The 21,913-nt window shown below is 25.9% G+C and overlaps 1 protein-coding gene across 2 annotated transcripts in view; it reads right to left on the reverse strand.

Annotated features, from left to right (window-relative positions):
* The window catches only part of LOC113555639 (myosin-VIIa), a 117,164-nt gene that overhangs the window by 63,481 nt on the left and 31,770 nt on the right, over positions 1-21,913 (reverse strand). For both annotated transcript variants that reach the window (XM_026960104.2, XM_026960103.1), the window contains exon 2: positions 11,463-11,560. In XM_026960104.2, coding sequence (XP_026815905.1) covers positions 11,463-11,560 — 98 coding nt within the window. The remainder of the gene's footprint in view (positions 1-11,462; positions 11,561-21,913) is intronic.

A 21,913-nucleotide genomic window follows, 5' to 3' on the forward strand; every position in this document is an offset into this window, starting at 1 on the left:
TGTATATAATTCCAATTCGATATATTTTAAAATGTATAAGTCACTACGTTCAATATATATAATTTTTTAGGGGTTGGCAAAATAAAATATATTAGCTCAAATTTTTGAATAAGATAATAATAATAAAAATATCTAAGATTATATACTAGAAAAATATGTTTTGTTGTTAAAGTATAAAATGTAAAATTACAAATTGTGAACAATTTTTTTCCTGTAAAAGGTTGATATAAAAGATTTATTATGCTAAATAAAAGATTTTTCTACATTTTATGTTGCAAATCTAAGCATATTTTACACGTCCAAAAAGTCTGCGATTAATAGAAAATAGAAGTTCAAATAAACAGATATAATTACATTATGATTTTAATGTTTTCAAGTTGAATATGTGCATTTATAATTTAGGTGAAATCAATTAATCGAACTCTTAGCCTTTATATATAATTCACAAGACAATAGAGAGCCGTCATGTACATATATTGTTCGATTGTTAACAGCAGCATTTATACAAATTACGTATAGAAACCTAGCGAAACGGAAAGAAATTGAATAATGTATTAAATATTTGAAATATTTAACTTTAATACTTTTAAAGTCAACGTCTTTTAAATGGACTATGTTTAACTTTTTTTTTAACTTAATTAAAACCTATATCAATTTTAAATTATTTGCGTCAAATTTAGATACTGTTCTTTAACTATTAACTTCTTACTGTAAACTTAAATTTAATTTATTTTCAAAGTGTTGTCAAAAATATTTAATGCATAAACACCGAATATTTTGGTTGAAAGTTAATATTTGTCTATAACATCCATATAAGCCTTCATTGTTTTGACAAGATAAATGAATTTGCAGTCTCGCACTTTTATATATTAATATAATATACGAGTAATACTCTTTTCGTCAAAACTCAAAACACCATTATAATAAATTTAAAAAAAATCTATATTACTTCAACAATCAGTATTTATCAATCAACATTTTTAGAAAAGTATGTATCCTGATTCCCAGAGCTATAAAATTATATATGTTTTGCCAAATACTAAATTAAAATTCTTCAAATGATATAAAAACATTGTTTTTCTTTAAAATGACCAAGTACTTTAAATCAGACAATCGAGTAAATGTGTAATCTATGAAAATTGATTATCTATAATGTTAATACAATTATATTATATAAAAAATTAAAAACTGATTTGTTTTGAATCGAGACATTCGATATAGATTGCGAATTTAATTATTCCGTGGCGTTTCATTAGAGTGCAGATGACCGCAAGATGTTGAATAAAAAAGAAAATTGAGAAAGAAATATATTATTACATCGACGATGAAGACGAGCGGTCGTTAAAATAATAATATTATTATTATTATATAAAATACACACGTACGATAATGAATATAAATATTTCTTATGGCACAAAAGAAAATTATATTCCATTTATCACCGATGTCATTTACATGATATTATATATAAGTGTAAGCCATGCGATCACGCAACTACTCTGTCGTAGGTACGTATCGCGTGTCAGCTATCATTGGTGTTATGATTATTTTTAACCTTTAATCATACTAGCGTCGATGAACAAGAAAATATAAAAAAAATATAAATCGAACTCATTCAACGATCTATATAATATTATATATTGTTTGTATATTGCAAAAGGTATATATCGCCGGAGCGATTTCGGGGGCGGACTGACGGGCGCCCCCGTGCGAGACTTGCCGAGGGTGGTGGCCGCTGCCGAGCGTGATGAGTCATCGCAGCAGACAGCCAGATCGGCTGCCGGGGTTCATTCCACTCCCTCGGCGACAGTGGCGGCGGTGGCAGAATGTACAACAATAATAACATAATAGATCGATATGACCCCCTTCCCGTGCGAGGAGATGAAGGGGAAAAAATGTTCCCGGTTTCGCGTATTACATATTTATATATGCGTATAGAACTAAATAGGACGGCTGTCATCCAGCGAACGATGTTCATTACTTCGTGACGATTTATTCATCAACACACATTGATTATGTAAGTAACTGTGTTATTATATATACAGTAGTCGTCGTAAAAAAAAATTAATAAGTGCAATGAATCGCAGAATATAATGTATCATATCATATACTTATATAACACGCCGATTATGCACCAACCTTTCAGCAGGATTTGTTGAATGTATGAGAGCTGTGATCATGGGGAGGATGATACTTATGCCCCTTCAAATATTACCAAATATCCTCTCCTCCCTCCCTTGAAATTAGCCAATTCTATTGAAAACATCACTCGAAAATGTTTATTGTGTCGACTTTTGTGCTTATGTTTCTATAAAATGTTAAGATCTCAAATAGTTGTAGGAATATTCAATGTTTAATACATCATCATCATAATATTATGTCGAATATCGAAACAAGATCAAATTATTAGTACAAATCTTGGAGCATAGAATAATGACTTACTTCAATCTATAAAATATTATATCGATGATAGAGCTCACATATTATCGTGTATTCATGTCGCAGTCACAAATTATCATTATAAATACTAAGTAGTTTGAACTGCATCAATGTCATCTCGAAACATGCACTTACCTATACTAAATAAAGGGCTTATTAAAATGATACAGAATAACAATGGGTACTAGTTATCTATACACTATTTTGAGCATTCCATACATAGTTAAGTAAATCTTATTATTTATTATCTAAACTTAATATTATTAAAATAGATTTTTTTTTACGTTACTAAACAATAGATAAAAATAATAAATAACTAAGTGCCTAATCTATATAATATTATTTTTATCAAGCTAATAAATACCAATTAAGTTAATTAATTTAAAATTCTAACATAATTACATTTCGAAAATAAATAAATATTTTTAACGGTAGAAATTATGTTTATTCTAAAGACTTGAAATCATCATTGTGTCTTATACGACTTAAAACTACAATATGTCGTTATAGATCAGGAGCGTGCAAATAGTCAACCACGATCTGTGCGATTGATGACAAATGATTTTAAAGTCAATCAGAAGGCCCATTTTTAAAAAATGTATTATACATTTAATAGTCCCTACCACTTACCCACTTACCCCCCCCCTAGTGATCACAGTGATTGAGATTTGCAATAATTGTATATTTATGAATGATTCTTCAAAGAAAAAATATATAAGTAGATCTTCAACAAAAAAAAGTTTGGTTACCCCTGGCATAAATCATGATATGAACTTTCATACTCATTATTTTTATCAATTTTATTCGGTGTTGAAACTTATCTAGATAACAATTACTTATGTAAATTAATTTATCTATAAAAGTACTAAATATCAAATATTTTTAATTGCATACTATCTTTTTTCAGTTGTTAGCTGTATTTTTAAATATTATATTGTATAATATCTTAAGTTGTATAATGTTATGTGTTTTTGATATATACAATTGGCTTGTCCTGTAATTTTATAGTAAGTAAATAAATAATTGACTATTGTTCCAGTCATCTAATCATTAGATTCTAATTGTTATGTTAGATAACTAATTTACTCTTATAAATGTTTAATATTTATTATCATCACTTATAGATATGTATAATGTTATTTTCAATCTAATTAAAAAAAAATCTATCTATCTACCACGTTGTCTAGATTTTAGAAGTGAAATTATCTGTATCTTATCTAGATACATTTTTAATAGTATATTTTCATATTAAAAAAGCTTTAATCACACTGCAACTACATACTATACATTTTTTTATACGAATGACTGTATAAAAAATTTAATATAATGTACTATGATATATCAAAATAATTATAAATATATCTAACTTAGATTAAACACGTTCCACAAAATATCTCAACAGACTCATTGGTTTATTTTTCATGGTAAGTATATATTATACAATATAAGCGTAAACAGTAAGCACATGATTTATTAGGTCATCGTGATAAATAATTCGTGTATAAACAGCTTTTGAAATGTGTATACTGTATACGACGTAAGTCGTTTGTACGAGTACCATCGATATCACAAAATAAAAACTGTTAGTGCAATATTTCTATTATTCAAAAAATATGATACTATATTTTAAAGCGAACAACTAACCTGATAGTTCAGATATAAGTTTAAGTGTATTTTCTATGGTTTCAAAGTTCAAGTCATTTGATAATTATTATCGACAACCACAAAATAAAGTTAAAAATATATTATAATAAAAATTGCGATAATCGTTGTGAAACTAATTACAGAAAATTATAAATAAATGTGTATATAGTATTAACGTGTAAAAACTTAGTTCGTTGCTTGTTTAATAAATATATAATGTATAACGAATTTTAAATTGTTGTTGTTTCCCACGATTAAACACTTTTTTCATAAATAGTTAATGTGTCAGCACAACAACTTGCGCAAAAGATGTTGATAACGATCATATCGGAATTCAAAACTTTAATACTTATTTTGTAAATGTTGTTAAAACATTAATACAACATGATTGCATATCTACACTGCAATAATTATTAATTACGTGTATGCTAAATATAAATAAATAGACAGAACACCAAGAACACAAACATTTTGATCAATATTTATTTCTCAAATTTATCAGAATAAAATTAATTTGTAATAAACAATTTATAATCACGATATTTCTAGCAGTTTCAATCATTACCAACGATATTTTTGAGCTAAATACTTTTATAAAGTTTCAAAATTATTTGGTAATGAAAGACCTTATAGCAGGGAGGATTTTGATGGTTCCCCCGAAAAATTATAATCAACAATTAATAGTAAATAATATATCATAATGTGCTATAATAATTATTAGAAATTATCTATTTTATTTGATTGGACGAGAAATACGTAAAGTAATATGAGGTTACTTTAAACTTAAATATGGAGAAAAGTCAAAAATTAGCGACAACTAAGATAAATGTTGACTTTAAAAAAATAATATCATAAGTTATAGTTTAATATAAAAACGAGTAATATAAAAAAATATTAAACTACCTAATAAAAACAATATTAATATTTGTTGTAATTTTTTACACCAGAGCCAAAAAACGTAGTTGTGGTAGTTACTGAATAAAATTATGTGTATTTGCATATTTATTTACATTATACAATTGATGGATTATCTAAAAAAATGTTTCGTAATTCACAGTTAATAAATTGCTCGTTTTATATCTGTCGATTGATTAACACTCGTATTAATAAATTACCATCATCATTACTACATCAATCATTACGTTTTTGGATTCTGATCTAAGCTATACGTGTATATATTTTTATTTTTGCAGTTGTTTTTTATTATTTTTTTTAGTTAATAAAAAAAGCGTTTTAAATTATATGTATAACCTTACACGATCGCTTATTAACTTATTTGTAGGTATATCAAAAACTTAAATAAGAGACGAAATAATTATTTACGATTGTTTTAAAATTTTACATAATAACAATATATTCAAAAAAAAATAATAACCCATTAAAAATATAAATATCTTGACGATATCTAAAAAATCTCAGTCAATACTAAGTATATGTAATAAATTTGTCATAAAAAAAACCTCATACTTTGTTAAAATAAAATCATTACACATTATACGTATAGTAATTTAGTATAAAGAGTATGTAGTGATAATATGATAACATAATAACATACATTATTGTATTATGATAAATTACAATTTTTTCAAATATGGTTAAACTATAAAATATTTATAAGCTCAATATTCATAAAATATTAAAATATACGTTAAATTTGAAATAAAAGTTTTGAGATATGTATTGAGTACATTACAGAGGAACAGAAATTATACAAATAAGAGGACTAAGGTTGATTCTAGCACGTTAAAGCAGGGTAAATATTTAACTGATTATTTCGTGGTGCATAAAACAGAACTAAAAATCAATGTTTAGGTACGCATGGAGGTATTCAATAGTTTAGACGTTATTAATAAACGTAAAAAGAACATATCGCATAATCACTGCAAAATGTGTTTAATATATTAAAATTGTTATGATTATAATATAATATTGTATTTATACGTACTTACTACGACTGAGGAGTATGTGCACACAAATATCGATTCAATAATATTTTTTATAATTATTATTAACATCATATAAGTAATTGATAATGTTGATCAATAAAAAATAATGATAATAATACCTATGAGTTATGATATTCTTAATTGAATCGAAAAACTTTTCATCTGTATATTACCTATATGTTATATTACAGATAATAAAATATTACTTATTAATAATTAACATAAATTTATATATTTATTATAAATCACACAAACCGTATGTCACAGTGGCGTATACATAACTTAGGCCCCTCCTAAATTTAAAAACCTAGTGCCGCCTACATTACTTTATATATTTACACATAAGGTGGATCGATCCGTCAGCATACTAACCTCCATTTTGTCTTTAACAAAATACTATTTTTTAGAATTTTAAGTAAACTTAATGATCATGTTTTTTAATTATTTAGATTTATTACCTGTAGGTACCATATTTCAAAGAATAACATATAATGTGATGATATATAAATTTCGTTTTTCCAAATGAGAAAAAGCTTTTGTGACAGTCAATTAGTAAGATTACAATTTTTATGAAAATCCTGAAGGTATATCTGAATAAAACCTTAAACGAGTAATTTGCGATATATTAATATGTATACTAAGAATAAGAGTATTAAAAAATATTGTTACGAAAATATAAAACAAAATATTAAAAACTCAAATTTCCAAATCATCATAGTCCTTGTACCTTTTAAATCCATTATCAAGGGCTTATAACAAATATTTGCATGTACACAGATTTAATGAACTCAAAGCTATTCTTTCAAATTTTAATTTAGATACATCAATATTTTCAAAAAATTCATTTAATCACAGAAAATGGGTGATTTTCATTTGACAAAAAAAGTTTGCTAACACTTAAATGGTAGAAAAATTGAAATAATTAAAAATAAATAAATTATTATTATTATGTTTAATAATTAAATACAAAAAAAATAGTTTAAAATATTTAGTAAAAACGATTATTATTTAATACATAGATAAAAGTATTTCAAACACAACATCATTGGAATTTTGTATTATGTTAAATAATATATAGTTCTTTATAAAATGCACAAAAACTATTTATTTTTCGCGATTTAAAAAGAACTACCTAATGTATTTTTTTAATAAATAATATCTCAAAAAACGCTATTTTAGTTATCTCTTTATTATTATTATTATTATATTCCTATTATTATTTACCTTCTATAAAATATATTTAATTTAACGTTTAATAAATAAAGATCAGTTACGAGCAGAAGTATAATATAATATATATTTTCTTCTGTTAAAGTGACTATACTATAGGTATATAAAATCTCTTTAAAAAATGGTTATGAGGATCAAACTATTTCTACCTTGACCGTTAGTATGACATATTGTATACCTATCGTAATGCATATATCTTGAATTATTTACGTCAATTTACACGTTAAAAATTCATATAAGTTTTTGTTTAATAAATCACTGTTAATGATATGAAAACGTCTAAAAATTATATTACATTACGTGTAAACCAACTATTTCTAGTGAGTGGTAGCAAAAAAAATTGTGAAGAGTGCATATACAGTATTAAGTATAATACCTATATGCCTACGGTAAATTGTCCAATATAATATACGCATATCTTTATGGATATAATTTACGTCACCGATACGTGCTTATATAATTTAAGAATAATATTATTTACTATTTAGGTTTGTTCAAATAAATCGAAATGTCCACTCTCGCGATGTGTGTATGAGTTATGTACTTTGTATGTACCTGTTCTGTTGATAACACGACGTGTATTTGCGTGCAATGAATATATAATACGTGATAACCTACAATAAATCATAATATGACATACAAGGTGATTCTTTTAATAATGAACACTCATTATCTCAAAGATTTTTAAAAATATATGTTTGTTTACTTAATTTGGATTCATTATAAAACACCATTTTTGAAAATATAACCAAATATTTACTATTTTATACCATTATTGTTTTGAAAAAAATCAACTGTGAGGGGGGATTGGCATGTTTGGTGTATCACCCTGTTCATATAGCATATATTTTGAATAAAAGTTTTTAAGATTAGTTACAAATATATTATTATATGATATAAAAATATAATATATTATCACTAAAATCATACGACCAAAAATATGTAAAAACACAACAATATACCTACTTGTTTAAATAAAATCGTCACTAAATGCCACTTAGAAGAAAATAATATTTTCTCAATTTCGATTACAATTTTTGTTCCAAAAAAACGACAGCATGAGCTGCACGTTAAGGGATTATTTCTATACACTAATTTTGTTTTATTTTTTTAGAGAATAACAAATATAAAATATTAAAATTTTAATTGCAATTTATTTACAATAAAATATGTGTATTTTTATTTTATTTTGTCTAGTTCGAGTAAACAGCATAATAATATGTAATGAACAGTAATCGTTGAACCTGTGATAAAACGTAATCGAAGACATTCCACACTGCACAATATTATTAGTTATTACTTTATTATCATTGGGTATAAATTGTACAAATTTATCAATTATACGCAATTCAATTATTTTTCATCTCATCGCTTATCATTATTACTGCAATATGCCAACAATGTATACGCAAAACGACCTACTTTAAAATCGTTATCTATACTAATATTATAAAAAGTAACGATTTGATTGTTTGTATTGAATAGGCTCCGAAACTACAGAACCGATTTAAATGAAATTTTGTACATAGATAGTTTAGACACTGAGAAAGGGCATAGGCTAATTTTTAATACTAAAAAAGAGCAGTAAGGGATAGAAATAGGGGTGTATAATAAAATTAATTTAAAAAAATTAAATAAAAAAAAAAGTAATTAGACATATTTTTAGTCTCCTAAATAGAAGAAATAACAAACATTATTAAACAATTAAAAAATTGGAGAGTTGGATCTGCTGATAATCAATTTATTTTGCTGCCATAAAATAAAACAACATCAAATATCGTTTACAGAGAAAATGTAACCCAAAAAATGTAATGATATATGATTCAATTTAATTTAATTTTTTTTTTCAATATGATTTAATGATTTATGATATATTATTCAAATTATACTCAAACGAAGTTGCGGGCGGATGCTATAATTAATATGGCAAAGCAACGTTTGTCGGGTCAGCTATTATTAATATAATATAAAAAAAATCTCGGTTTTCATCTGAGTTGACTTTTTCCCGGGTAACACTGGATGGGACAGCTAGTAAAATAATAAATGAAATGTTATAATACAAACTGATGAGTCAAAATTAGTGAATCGACGTCACATTACAGGTGTTTAGAACTGGATAATAGGAATAACGTTGGGTCAGCTATTATTAATAAAATATAAAAAAAATCTGAATAATTGGGACTATTACAACTATATCATACATAATGGATATTATACCAAAGATCGATAGTAACCCTTCCTTTTCTATACAGCTCGCAAATACTCTTATCTTAAAATTTAGATATAAAGATTCGCTAACGTTATGAAATTGTGATAACATGTTGACAGAAATTAAATTAAACACCACAATAACGATATCAAATATTATATATTTACATGATTTTATTTATAACTTAAACGGAGTTATCCTCGAAAAAACCAAACAAGGAAACAATTTTATAGAAAATAAAACGGTTTTAGCACCAGTTACAGGATCATCGTTTGTGGGAAGGAAGGTATAGCAAGATTCACCCTCATTTTATTTATTCAACTCCTTCTGTGGTCTACAAAAAGAAACCAAAAGCATCGATATTTGTTTTAACTTTTATAATAAATCAATGTTTTTAATGTTGAGTTTTATTTGACTGTGGTCCGAAATCAACAACCTACCACGTGAAAGTTGACAACAATAATAAATTATATTATAAGAAACAAATAATTATAAAACATAACTTTTATATAGCATAATATTAGGTATAAATTAAATGTACTAATGTTTAATTGTTTTTTTTATAGAAAATAAAAACGTTGATAACTTCCCATCAAAATGTAAAAAACAAAAAAATTGTATAAAAATGTATAATAATAAATATAATAAATTGTAAGAAGCTTATATTTTAAATCGTATCACTTGCTAAACATGTATATTAAACAATGAAACCTTTTTAACATGCCTTTTTATCGATTTTTTTCTACTGAAAATTATCATCGTCATTGCGTCCTTCCATTATAATAAAACGTCGTATTGTAGAAGGTACATGATTGAGTTGCATATACAGCGCGTGCATTTCATATATGTACAAAATATTGAGGGATTAATGAACGCTTTAAAAAAATGTATTATATAAGTATTTGTACCGTGATGTAATTGTTGAAAAAAAAAGTGTCTGTACATTCCAGGTTATAACCACCAGACGGATTTAATTCTAAGAGTATTTATGCGAATCACATCAATTACAAAACGATGGTTATAAAAACAGAACATACAGAGTGATTCACTAAACATGCTCTTCTTTTTTTTCAAATAGGACCCACCATTTTAAATTGTAAATTTAAAATATCAATGATATAACAGATATATCTAAATCAAAATTTAAATAAACGGTTTCTGAGTTATTTAACCTTATATACTTAGGATAAAAATCTTCTATAATGTTTTTTACAAAAAATATAAAATACATGTAATATTAAGTCTAGTACTTACTCCTTACACTCGAACAATTCTTACAAATTATACAACTGTAAATTAATATTAACTACCATAATTTTTTAATCGTTGTAGCGTATAGGTCTTTTAAATTTATTATCATGGATAATTATTATTATTATCCGTAGTATTTAAATTATACATTATAATAAACCAGATGCTATTCGTTTGGATTTTAATTTACCTATGCATACATTAACATTTTCAAAAAAAAAAGGTTTAGCTAACAATTAACAATAAAAATTACTCTCGAATAAACAGTTTGTATCCCCACATAACACCCTCCCCTCAAATAGTATAAATATTCTAAATACTTATTTGAAAATATTACATTAAACTCAACATTTCAAAAATCAGAATTTTAATAAACACACTATTATTAAAGGATTATTATTACCCTGCCTCATCCAGTGGGTATATAATTTTAAATTCAACGACGCCTCAAAACAGTATACTGTATGCTTATATGTAGGATTATAGGACTAGGATAGTACCTATAGGATTTTACAATTTTTTTAGAATTTACAGGATAAAACTTTTCAAGCACAAAATATGATTTGAACATACGAGTTCAAATATATAGTTTTAATTTTGCATTGTACTTTTTTGGATTTGAAGTCATTTTTCAATTTTACGAGCATTTTTTAACTTACTTTTGAACGTATTTACTATAATTTTTTATTTGAATTATTAAAAAATATATTCATTTTTTTCATAACAAATAATAAAAAGGATACATATATGTGATTAGCCGAGTATCTTTTTTGCAAATTTCGGTTTATAACATCCTCGTCTATGTCTGATATAGACGTCATATCTGGCACGCCGCAACTTCCTGTAAAAAGAAAAAAATACCAATGTATTCCTAATCACAATAATTAGCTCGTATTTTTTTATTCTATTCAATACATACATACATATAAATATAATACTCTAAACTTTGAATAATAGGTATATTATTATATACTAATAATAATAATAATAATATTGCATTATACATTAAAACAATTTTAAACACTATACAAATTACTCGTTTTGTGTAGGTACTAATAATTATTTGTTGAGCATGCGATTTGTTAATTCATACCCATTGTGTAATATATTTGGTAACAATAATCAACAATTAAATTACTTTCCTGTCGATCTTAATTCATATCTATTTTGCTTATACATCATCTAATTAAACTGAAATAATAAAAGCTCGGTTTTATAACTATCTAATAATCGTCAGGATATTCAATTTTCAACTGTTAAATATTATTTATACAGTATTATAACGCACAAACTAATAATGTGTAAGTACATATAATTTTAATTACAAATTATGATTACATACATTCATTATTTTTATCGTACATCATACAAATATTATAATTGTTGAACCATAGCAGTATAACTACAATAATAATACAAATATCAAACTAATACATATACTTGTCTGAAGTATAAAATTATAGATAATATAAAAATAAAGAATAAATTAATGAACACAAAGATAAATTTTTTCTGGAGTTATGGTTTTATAAGTTTATTTTTTTACCTTGATGCATAAAAAGACTTAGATACTAATTCCATAGAAAAAATACCTACTACGTCATAATAATATAGGTTTTTTATAAACTAACATTAATTTTTCATAGATATTCGACATTTGTAGTAATAAAATTTATTTATATTTTAAATTCATAGAATGTTTTCTCCAAATGGACATATAAATCATAAAATATAATATATTTATATAGATTATAAAATATAAATTTTTAAATTAAGTACAATAGGTATTCAATAAACGTGCTTTTCTCGTTTCAATAGTTTATAGTTAATTCTCTGTTGATTATTCGTAGTCTCCAGGGGTTCTTTTAAGTTTTTTGTAGTAATGAATATTGATTTCAATAACAAATCGACTTTTATTCCCAAAGACAAATTAATTTTGGAGAGCTGTGGACAATTATAGCAGTTATTGACAAATAAAAATAAACCAATAAATATTATACGTCATACTATTTTCAATTGTTGTCAATTCAAATACGCAGAACAATACTTTTGTGAAAATAAGAATGACAATGAACAAAATATAGGCAAATATAAAAAAAAATGTATGACGGTATTAAATATCAAACTAATTTCACCAAATTTTATAAAATGTAAATTTTTCATTTTTAGAGCAAATTTTATGCATAAGTGCATCTATAATAATTAGCAGTCTTTAAATGTATTAAATGTGAAGTTTTCCTAATTATTACATAATATTTTAATTTACTTTAAAGGAATATACCAACATATATAAAACTCTGTTAATAATGTTACCAAATCTTTATAATAACAATTCTTTTATATCACGTATAAAATAAAATATAAAACCAATTAATTGACTATCAAATATTTCCTAGTAATCTATAAAGAATAACACATCTAGTGCCGGCCCTAAGGAGGAGCGGGCAACCGGTGCAGCCGAACCGGGCCTCGCACAAGCGCGGGGCCCCACAGTCACAGGCCAGAAATTATACAATTAGGAATATCACTTAATCTATAAATAAACATAATAATATTGTCCCCGTAGACAGTAATACAGAAATTGCAACCCGTGTTGTTTTTGTCTATGTACCTAAATTTTAAAAACAAGACTAATAGTTAGTATTTTTCACATGCATTTATTTACAAAAAAAATACTTTGTAATTCGTATACTTCTGTATCATGTCATCTAGAGATCGGGATAAGTTTAGAAGTTATCCGTCAGAAAATTAAAAAAGGCAAAAAAAACATAAGAGAAAAAAGTTTAAGTAAACTGCGTAGATCTTTCAACATATTTGTTACATTATCTTTAAATTCTACCCAATCGTTTCAAAATTCTCCGACAAAGAATAGTCAAAACATTAAGAAACAATCTATCACAGCATAAGTTATCGGACCTGGCCCTTATCAGCATCAAACATAGTATCGCCGATTCTTTGAGCTACGATGAGAAAATTGATTTGTTTGCATCAAAAAAGCACGGAAAAAAGTATTTAAATAATATTATATTATGTTAATTGTTTTTATTCTAAGTAAATGGATACTCATTGCATCATGATTTTAATTTATGTTCAATATAATAAAAATATTTATTAATAAAATATTGTTTGTACATTATACCTAAGTACATTAAACTTACTCATTTTGTGTCTTATATAATATTAAAATTCGAATTGGATTTTATTGTAGTTTATATATAAAAATTTAGGTTTCTAACATACCTTAAAATGTGGATGATATTGTTAATTTATTTTCCATAACAGATATCGAATTGTGTTGAAATAAAAATAATATAAGTATACCTATATAAATATAATAATTTTTATTTGTATGTTAATAACTATAGTTGTTGTTGGAAGGCTACATGCCTCTCTCCACATTTTCTATTAATCAATATAAGGGATCCAAATCGCCCCTCTCCCCTCCAAAAAAAAAAAAAATTAATTGGCCTATTTACGTCATCTATCTTAAAATCACAAAATCATTCAGAACAAAAACACGCACTCCGTGATCGTGATTTACACAGCGTTCATCTATACTCCGTAGATCAGAAATCAAACGCGAACATAATAATCGTGGTAGGTATATGATACGAATCGACACGATGAAAAACGTCGTGATTATAGTTTGACTGTATTACATGTGGTACTTCATTATGAACATCGTCGTGATGGAAAACCAATATTTTCTGCCTTAACATTGCGAGTAAATGTTTCCGGTTAACCATGAATGACAAATGATCAGTATTCGTCGCCGATGACATGCATACAACCAATTTAACGGGGATTTATTGAAAAATATTTATTATATTTATACCCATTTATAGTTAGGTTTCTACGTGATTAATATCACCACCTTTAAATTTCGAAGAAAATTTATTCCACGCGATTACAAACTTTTAAGAGGACAGCGTGATAGTTAAATCGGCCACCAATAAACACGTTTTCAGGACAAATCCTGTCATCTATAAATAAAAATTTTCGTTACGAACAAATTCCACTTTTTTTTAACCATTTCGTAACCATTTATAACTAAAATTTCAGAGTTTCTAAACAGACGGCTTTTCCTAAAAATCAAATTTTAAACAGTAAGTGTTGAAATTACGTTAACTACGTTAAGGAACCCGCAAATACGAAAAATCAACTACATACAAGTTAAATACGTACTTAGATTATTATTTTTTAAAATATTAATTACAAATAGGATTTTATTTAGACATACTAATTTATAAAACTTTAATTATTTTTTAAACATTTTTATAAATTGTTTTTATTAATATTTTTATATTAGTACTAAAGACTACGACTACTGTTTTTTCACAAGACCAAACCTATCAATGCAGTACGATTTAATTAACAATTTGGATTGGTAGCTTCTCCAATAACTGCCAAAAAAGCAGAGAAAACATTTTTTATCTGTAATTAACATGTCTTCGAATTATGTAGATCATGTCCATAATAAGCATGTTTTTCATTATTTTGTCTACTTCTGAATAGCAAGTATCGGAAATCTTATTTTATTGACTCTACTCTAATTCCACTATTTTATAACCAATTTAAAACTATTTAAGAGATATTTCAAAGAAACTGTTAAGGTATACGATTTCTAAATTTGGGGCTACAAATCAGCTATAAAAATGTCTGGTCTGTAATAAAAGTTATGATTAACGGGTGCTAAAATAATTCTCCTCGCGTTTTTATGGAACTATTATTATACACCGCGTATAATAATACCAGCACCAACGCGGTTTGTCTTCGGCAGTGATCACTAAAATAGCATAGTGGAAGAAAAATGATTTTTTTATTCAAATATTAAATCGATTTATATATATTACACATAATCGTATTTTTTCAGAGGCCTTTTTATTATTTTATTATTATTATTATTTTTTTTTTGCAAAAAAAACTATGATGGACAGATTTTTAATTTTTATGATCTTACGTAAGAGGACATAAAAAATAATACGTTTTTTCAAAATTGATAATTCTATTTTAATTTACACTATTCAATGAGTCATAACTTACTACTAAAAAAACACGGGGTAAGAAAACGTGTTCTTGAACAACTTTAATGCAACGATTTAAAATAATTCTAAGACTTGGATTAAATAACAATATAATACCTATAATACAATTACCTACCTATCACAGTCCATAATTATTTTATTGCTAAACGTTTCGTTAAAATTTGCCCATTAAAAACAAAACGATCTTTAGCAAAAATGTATTTAACCATTATGAATTTAAAACATGTACAAATGTACAATACCACACACAATACTAATTTTATTTGAATATTGAAAACGATATTGAAGTTACTTAGATTAATATTACGACGAAACAGCGAATAAATGAATCTCTATTTATCTGAGAACAACAAAGACACATGGTATTATTATTCTGTGTCACAATATAAAAATAATTAATGGCATAACATTAATTATACACACTGGAAATTGTATATAGTTAACGGAAAATTGAACTATCGACCCGAAGTCCGAGAGGGGATCTAGGGCTGTAGAGTAATAATATTTTGGTAGGCATCAAAACCGTGTACGCGCATAATATAAAATAATACACTCCCCCTTCAATATAATATAACTTAGTAATGGTCTATATTATAGACTATAATAATATTAAACACGTAATCATTGGTATTGCCGCAAACACTTGAGCCACCCATATAAAATATTCGACTCATTGCATGTCGGAAAAAACAATTATTATCCACTCATTAAACTGCATCATATATCATACGATGTACATGTGCAGTTTCGAATGTTTCGCTTCAATTGAACCGAATTGTGGTTGATTTAATCCTTTGTACCGGGGTCTTCTAGATTCATTGGTGAAAATAGTACTAAGTAAATATTTTTCTTTTCTATAGTTTTGAAATTAAATTTAATTAATTAAATAAATATGATTGAATATACAGGGAAAATGGTAAACTACTCTGCTGTACAATAGGTGTCGAGTACTCGAGTATATTTCCTCATTGATGAACAAGTTTCTGTAATGTAAGTGTTACATTTAAATTCTAAGATAATTAATTAATTGCATACGGAAAAGGATTCTGGGCAAAACGAACCGTCAGCCTAAATTGCTTAACATTTTTTTTTTGATATATTTATATTGCTATTAAAATAATTTATTTTATTGTAGGTTTAATTAGTTTTTGACGAAAAAAGTACATTGAAAAATGTCATGTATAAAATATATTAATATACGTTGAAAATTTCAAGCATCCACGAATAATATAATAAATCACAACAAAATAACTAAAACCGTTGTTCTTTGTTTAAATTCTAATTTTATCCAAATTTAAATTATAAAATGTCTATAAAGAAAAATTAAGTAAAAAACTATTAGATTTTTTTGGTTTGAGTATGAACTATTTATGAAGAACCTTGCATTCAATTTTAAAGCTCTTTTACAGGATAAATTTTTTTAAAAATGTCTAACAAAAATCGAAAATGCCAAATGACAAAAATAAATCTCAAAATTTTTTTTAAATATAAGTCTGCTTATACATCTAACATTTTAGTTAAGTACATTAGGCGTATTTTCATCACGTCCATATTTTACACACACGCGACACACGTGTATTAAAAGAACTAAGAGCAATCTGTTAACAATATTGCATGATGTCAAATAAACTGTCCGAGTCACACTGCAACAACGCACGTGTGCAATATGTATATCATATACGACTATATAATATGTTATAAGATATTCTGCGAAAACTATACAGAGCGATTCACCTACAATACCCACACAAATTTTCCCTTCAATAATGACTTTATTCAAATTGTGATTTTTGGAATTTTTAAGTTCACATAAGATTTTTCTTTTATACTTGGATTTTTTTATGCCATTAAAGAGTGTCTTGTGTCCACGATTAAAAATTCAGCCTGTTTATGAATTAACTTACAGAGCGTGCTCATTACTATGTATTGTAATTAAAATTTTGATCTGAATAACCGTGTATTTTTGCAATGTATAAAAAATGTTTATAAAAATGATAACTTCATTGTATTTCCGTGAATCATTAAGCAAATATGCTAACATTTTGAAGATGAATATGGTCATCTACTCTCATAACATCTGTGCATTATAATATACATAGTTTTAACATAGTTACTCAGATAATTTGGCACATTCGGCTAACCAAAATAACATTAGTCAAGCACATACCTAACAATAATACAATTAAACTATTAGAAACTGCCTAAATTAACACACTACGTGTTTTTAGTCCACTAAAACACGAATAATTCATAGTTTAGGTATATAATAATTGATAAATAATAAGTAATAACATTTAAATAAAGAATCGTTGGAAGTATAAACACCTTCACAGTGAGAGGTCTGATTTCCTTATGTTTTTAATGTTGATTTGTATGTTCCTTGTTCAACAGGTTTATAACATGTGGACGAAAACTTTATCATAAAATGTACATAAAAGCACATTTTAGGGTTGACGGGGCATTTTTAAGCATTTGTCTTAATCTAATTTGAGAAATTATTGAAAAATGTTTTTTTTTTCATCTTAAGTTGATGTGTTTGAAGTAAATATATAATTCATTTTTCCATAATTTAGCAAAAAAAAATAGCACTTGTATTTTAATTGTTAGGTATTATTTATTAAAAATGTATGTTTTTATTGCAATGTACAAAAATATATTACATAAATGGTTGAGATATTAGGTACATTGTATAAGTACCAACTTTAATAAATATTTTATTACTGTGTCTTAGATGCATAAATTTATGTTATTTCGAGCTTTTTAAGGACATAAAAATCATATTTTATTGTAATATTATAATGTTGAGGTTATATTATTGTATAAATGAATCCATGGTAAAAATGTTTTATTTTGTTTACGGCTAAAATATATACAATCAACGCGTTCAACTCTCTTCCTATAAAACTCTTCGTTCTCTTGTAGTTCAACGGAACGTTAAAAAAAATAATAATATACTGTAATAAACGAACGTCGTCGTCGGTTGTCACTCGACTGAAATACTGCACATAAAATATACGACAAACGTACGTTGTTTACCATTTATACATAACACGCGTCACGCAGAACATTGTGCCACGTATAAATCTGTACTTTATCTTCCTCACAGAACACCCGTATATGCAACGACAGTGATGATTTTTAATTTTGACTTGAAAAAAGTTATGCACTACCCGAATTGAAAACAACAGTGGTGATGTCGCCGAAAGCTCTAGTCTGGAAATTTATAATAATTTTAACGTTACCGCAGGTCTGTTTTCTTCTTAGTTACGAAACGATTTAATATAATATATCTACACAATAATAATGACAGTAGTCAGAAAAGAGACTAAAAAAAACCTCCCCTCCTAACATACCTTCTAGTAAAAAGTAGATGCAAAAACATCCAATTATACCATACATACAATACGGTGTGTTTACTTTTAATGATAACATTAAATAATTCTGTTTAGTAACTAAATTAAGTTTTCGTAAGAAGCTATAGCCTATATAATGCTCAATTACTCATTTTTTTTTTTAATAATATAATTGATCTTATAATTATAATTTAAAAATCTTAAAAAATCAAAATTTACTAAATTACAGGGCATTAAATTTAGATTAAAAACTTAAAACACGCAAACTCGCATTAAAAATTATTGAAAATGTTAAACTATATAAGATGATCGTGGATAAATTCAATAACTTGATTATTTAAATTGTTTTACATTAACTCGTTGTATTTTAGTCAATTTTGCTTTAGAGCCATGATTAAAAGATCAAAAAGACTTAAAAAAATTGGTGTTCTCAATACATTGTACATAATCACAAACAAATGAAAAGATGAAAGGGCTAAAGCAAGAAGATTTTTTTTTCGGTGCAGATTATCCGCAATTCATACACAAAAAGATGATCTATAATATATTTTAGTGAGTTAGTGAGTGATAAGGGTTTCGTAACATCACTTAAAACATTAAAAGTTGAACGACGAACAACAAAAAAATTAAACAAAAAACCTCAAACGAAAAAATTCAAAGTTTGTGAAAGTTACGTTTATTTATTAGGTGACAATTCTCGTTATTTATAGTAGACCACTCGCCAAAATACCTAAGTATTTCTACATTAGTCCTTGGACGATTTGATTTGTCTATATAATTTGCTGTTAGACAAAACGAAGTTGAATCGGTCATCAAAAAGTCATCTAACAAAAAAAACTGCAATTTGTACTATGAAGTTAACTTAACTAAATCAGTAATTAGATGGAATTGATACCAAACATAAACTTAACAATTTTATTTCAAGTTAATTTACTTATGTATATTTTTTAAAACTTTAAAAGAAAATATAAATGAAACAAAAAAACATAATATTCAACAAAATTAAATATTAAGTATTTTGAGTTGATTTTCATTTGACTGAAATTAGTGCACTCAACCTCAATATTTTATAATATTATGATGGCGAAAACTACGATTATCAAGTAACAGCACATCAAACGTGTGTAATGATACAAATACTTTGAAGTATTGCTTAACATAAACAACGTTTTGAATGATTTGCAATTGAAATGTAAATAAGTACTACGAATATCTATTTACACTCGTATTACTCGAAAATATAAATATAAAAGCAATCAAACGTCTAATGTCTCGTCATAATAAATACTTTAAACGTTTTAATAGGTTTTATAAAAAGATATATATATATTATGGTAAGATAAAATACATTTACCAAATGTTCGTGTCGTCCTGTTGCCGTTAAACTACGCATATGGTACCCGTAAAATTAAATAGATTTTAAATATAGAAATACATTTTTTTTTATTGTTATATACACAATGTTATTATACTATGCCATAATATATTTATGCAGTATAGAATATAGATACTACATAACTACAATATATTGAAAACAGAGCCTGGTGCTCTGGTATAGGCCAATCGTTAGGCTGGTTAATATAAATAGAAATATACGATTCCTATTAGATTTTTCCTCGGTCTTACACGTTTTTATCCTTAAAAATAGAATCATAAATTAAAAGCAGCATATATTTACAACGATAATAATAAACTGACTTTGACCAAACTCGTCGAAAACTGACATTGGTATATATCTAGCGTAAAATTTTGTACATGAATAAATACGTTTTATATTTTTTAAATCATCTACTGAATACAATATGGATCCACAACCTTCATAAGACTAAAGTAATTCTAGTGGTTTACAAATTTATTTTTAATTTTGAAAATTTTTAAATTTTTTTTAAAAATAATAATAATAAAATATTTATCATTAACATAATATTATTATATGAAAACTCGTTTTTAGTAGTTTGTATTTTTAGACTGGAGCTATACATGGCGTATTCACCGCGTTTCGAACCACAACGTATTCCGCGGCGTTTTCCATCAAATTAAAAATAAACCAATGCATTTTGAGTTCGACAGACAACGCAGTGGAATACATCGTTTATATCTCTGGCCTTATAGATATTTTTGATAAAAATATTGGTGAAGAAAAATACAAGAACTAGGATTGGCTTCAGACTATATCCTAAATAATGAAGTAGGCAAGTACTTAACAATGACGTTTGAATTATCTTTCCTAGAACCACACGAAGTTGAAGATTTTTTTGTTTGAAATGTCTGCTATTCAACCAGATAAACACAAAACTACAGAGTTTGCTAACTATTTAGTAGATACATACATAAATGAAAATCCAATATTTTCTCCAGAATTATGGACAGAAAAAAGTTCTAAGTCATCAAGAACAACTAACTAACTAATGTGATTGATTATGACTTATAATTTATATTATTAAGACATTATTATATTTTTACAATTACTTTTCAAATTTTTTTTTATAACCTGGCATATCTTTATTATGAGAATATCACTTTAGGAACCTAGATGAAAAAATAACACGAATTTCGTCAGGGACACAATTCGTTCAAAAAGGTTTGTCTACCTATTTTAGTACGCAATTCGTGTGTACCCTTATTTTTTCCTTTGATAATTAATATATTAAAACTACGCTTTTAGGGGTCAGTATGGTTTGTGGATCACCCAGTAAATTGACATATAAAAGTACCTTTTTAAGATAATTAAGTGATGAATTGACTTATTTAATTACACGATTGAAACGTTATGTTTTTTAGTCTCAATTTTGAATT

This window comes from Rhopalosiphum maidis, chromosome 3 (genome assembly GCF_003676215.2).
Source record: "Rhopalosiphum maidis isolate BTI-1 chromosome 3, ASM367621v3, whole genome shotgun sequence".
NCBI lineage: Eukaryota > Metazoa > Arthropoda > Insecta > Hemiptera > Aphididae > Rhopalosiphum > Rhopalosiphum maidis.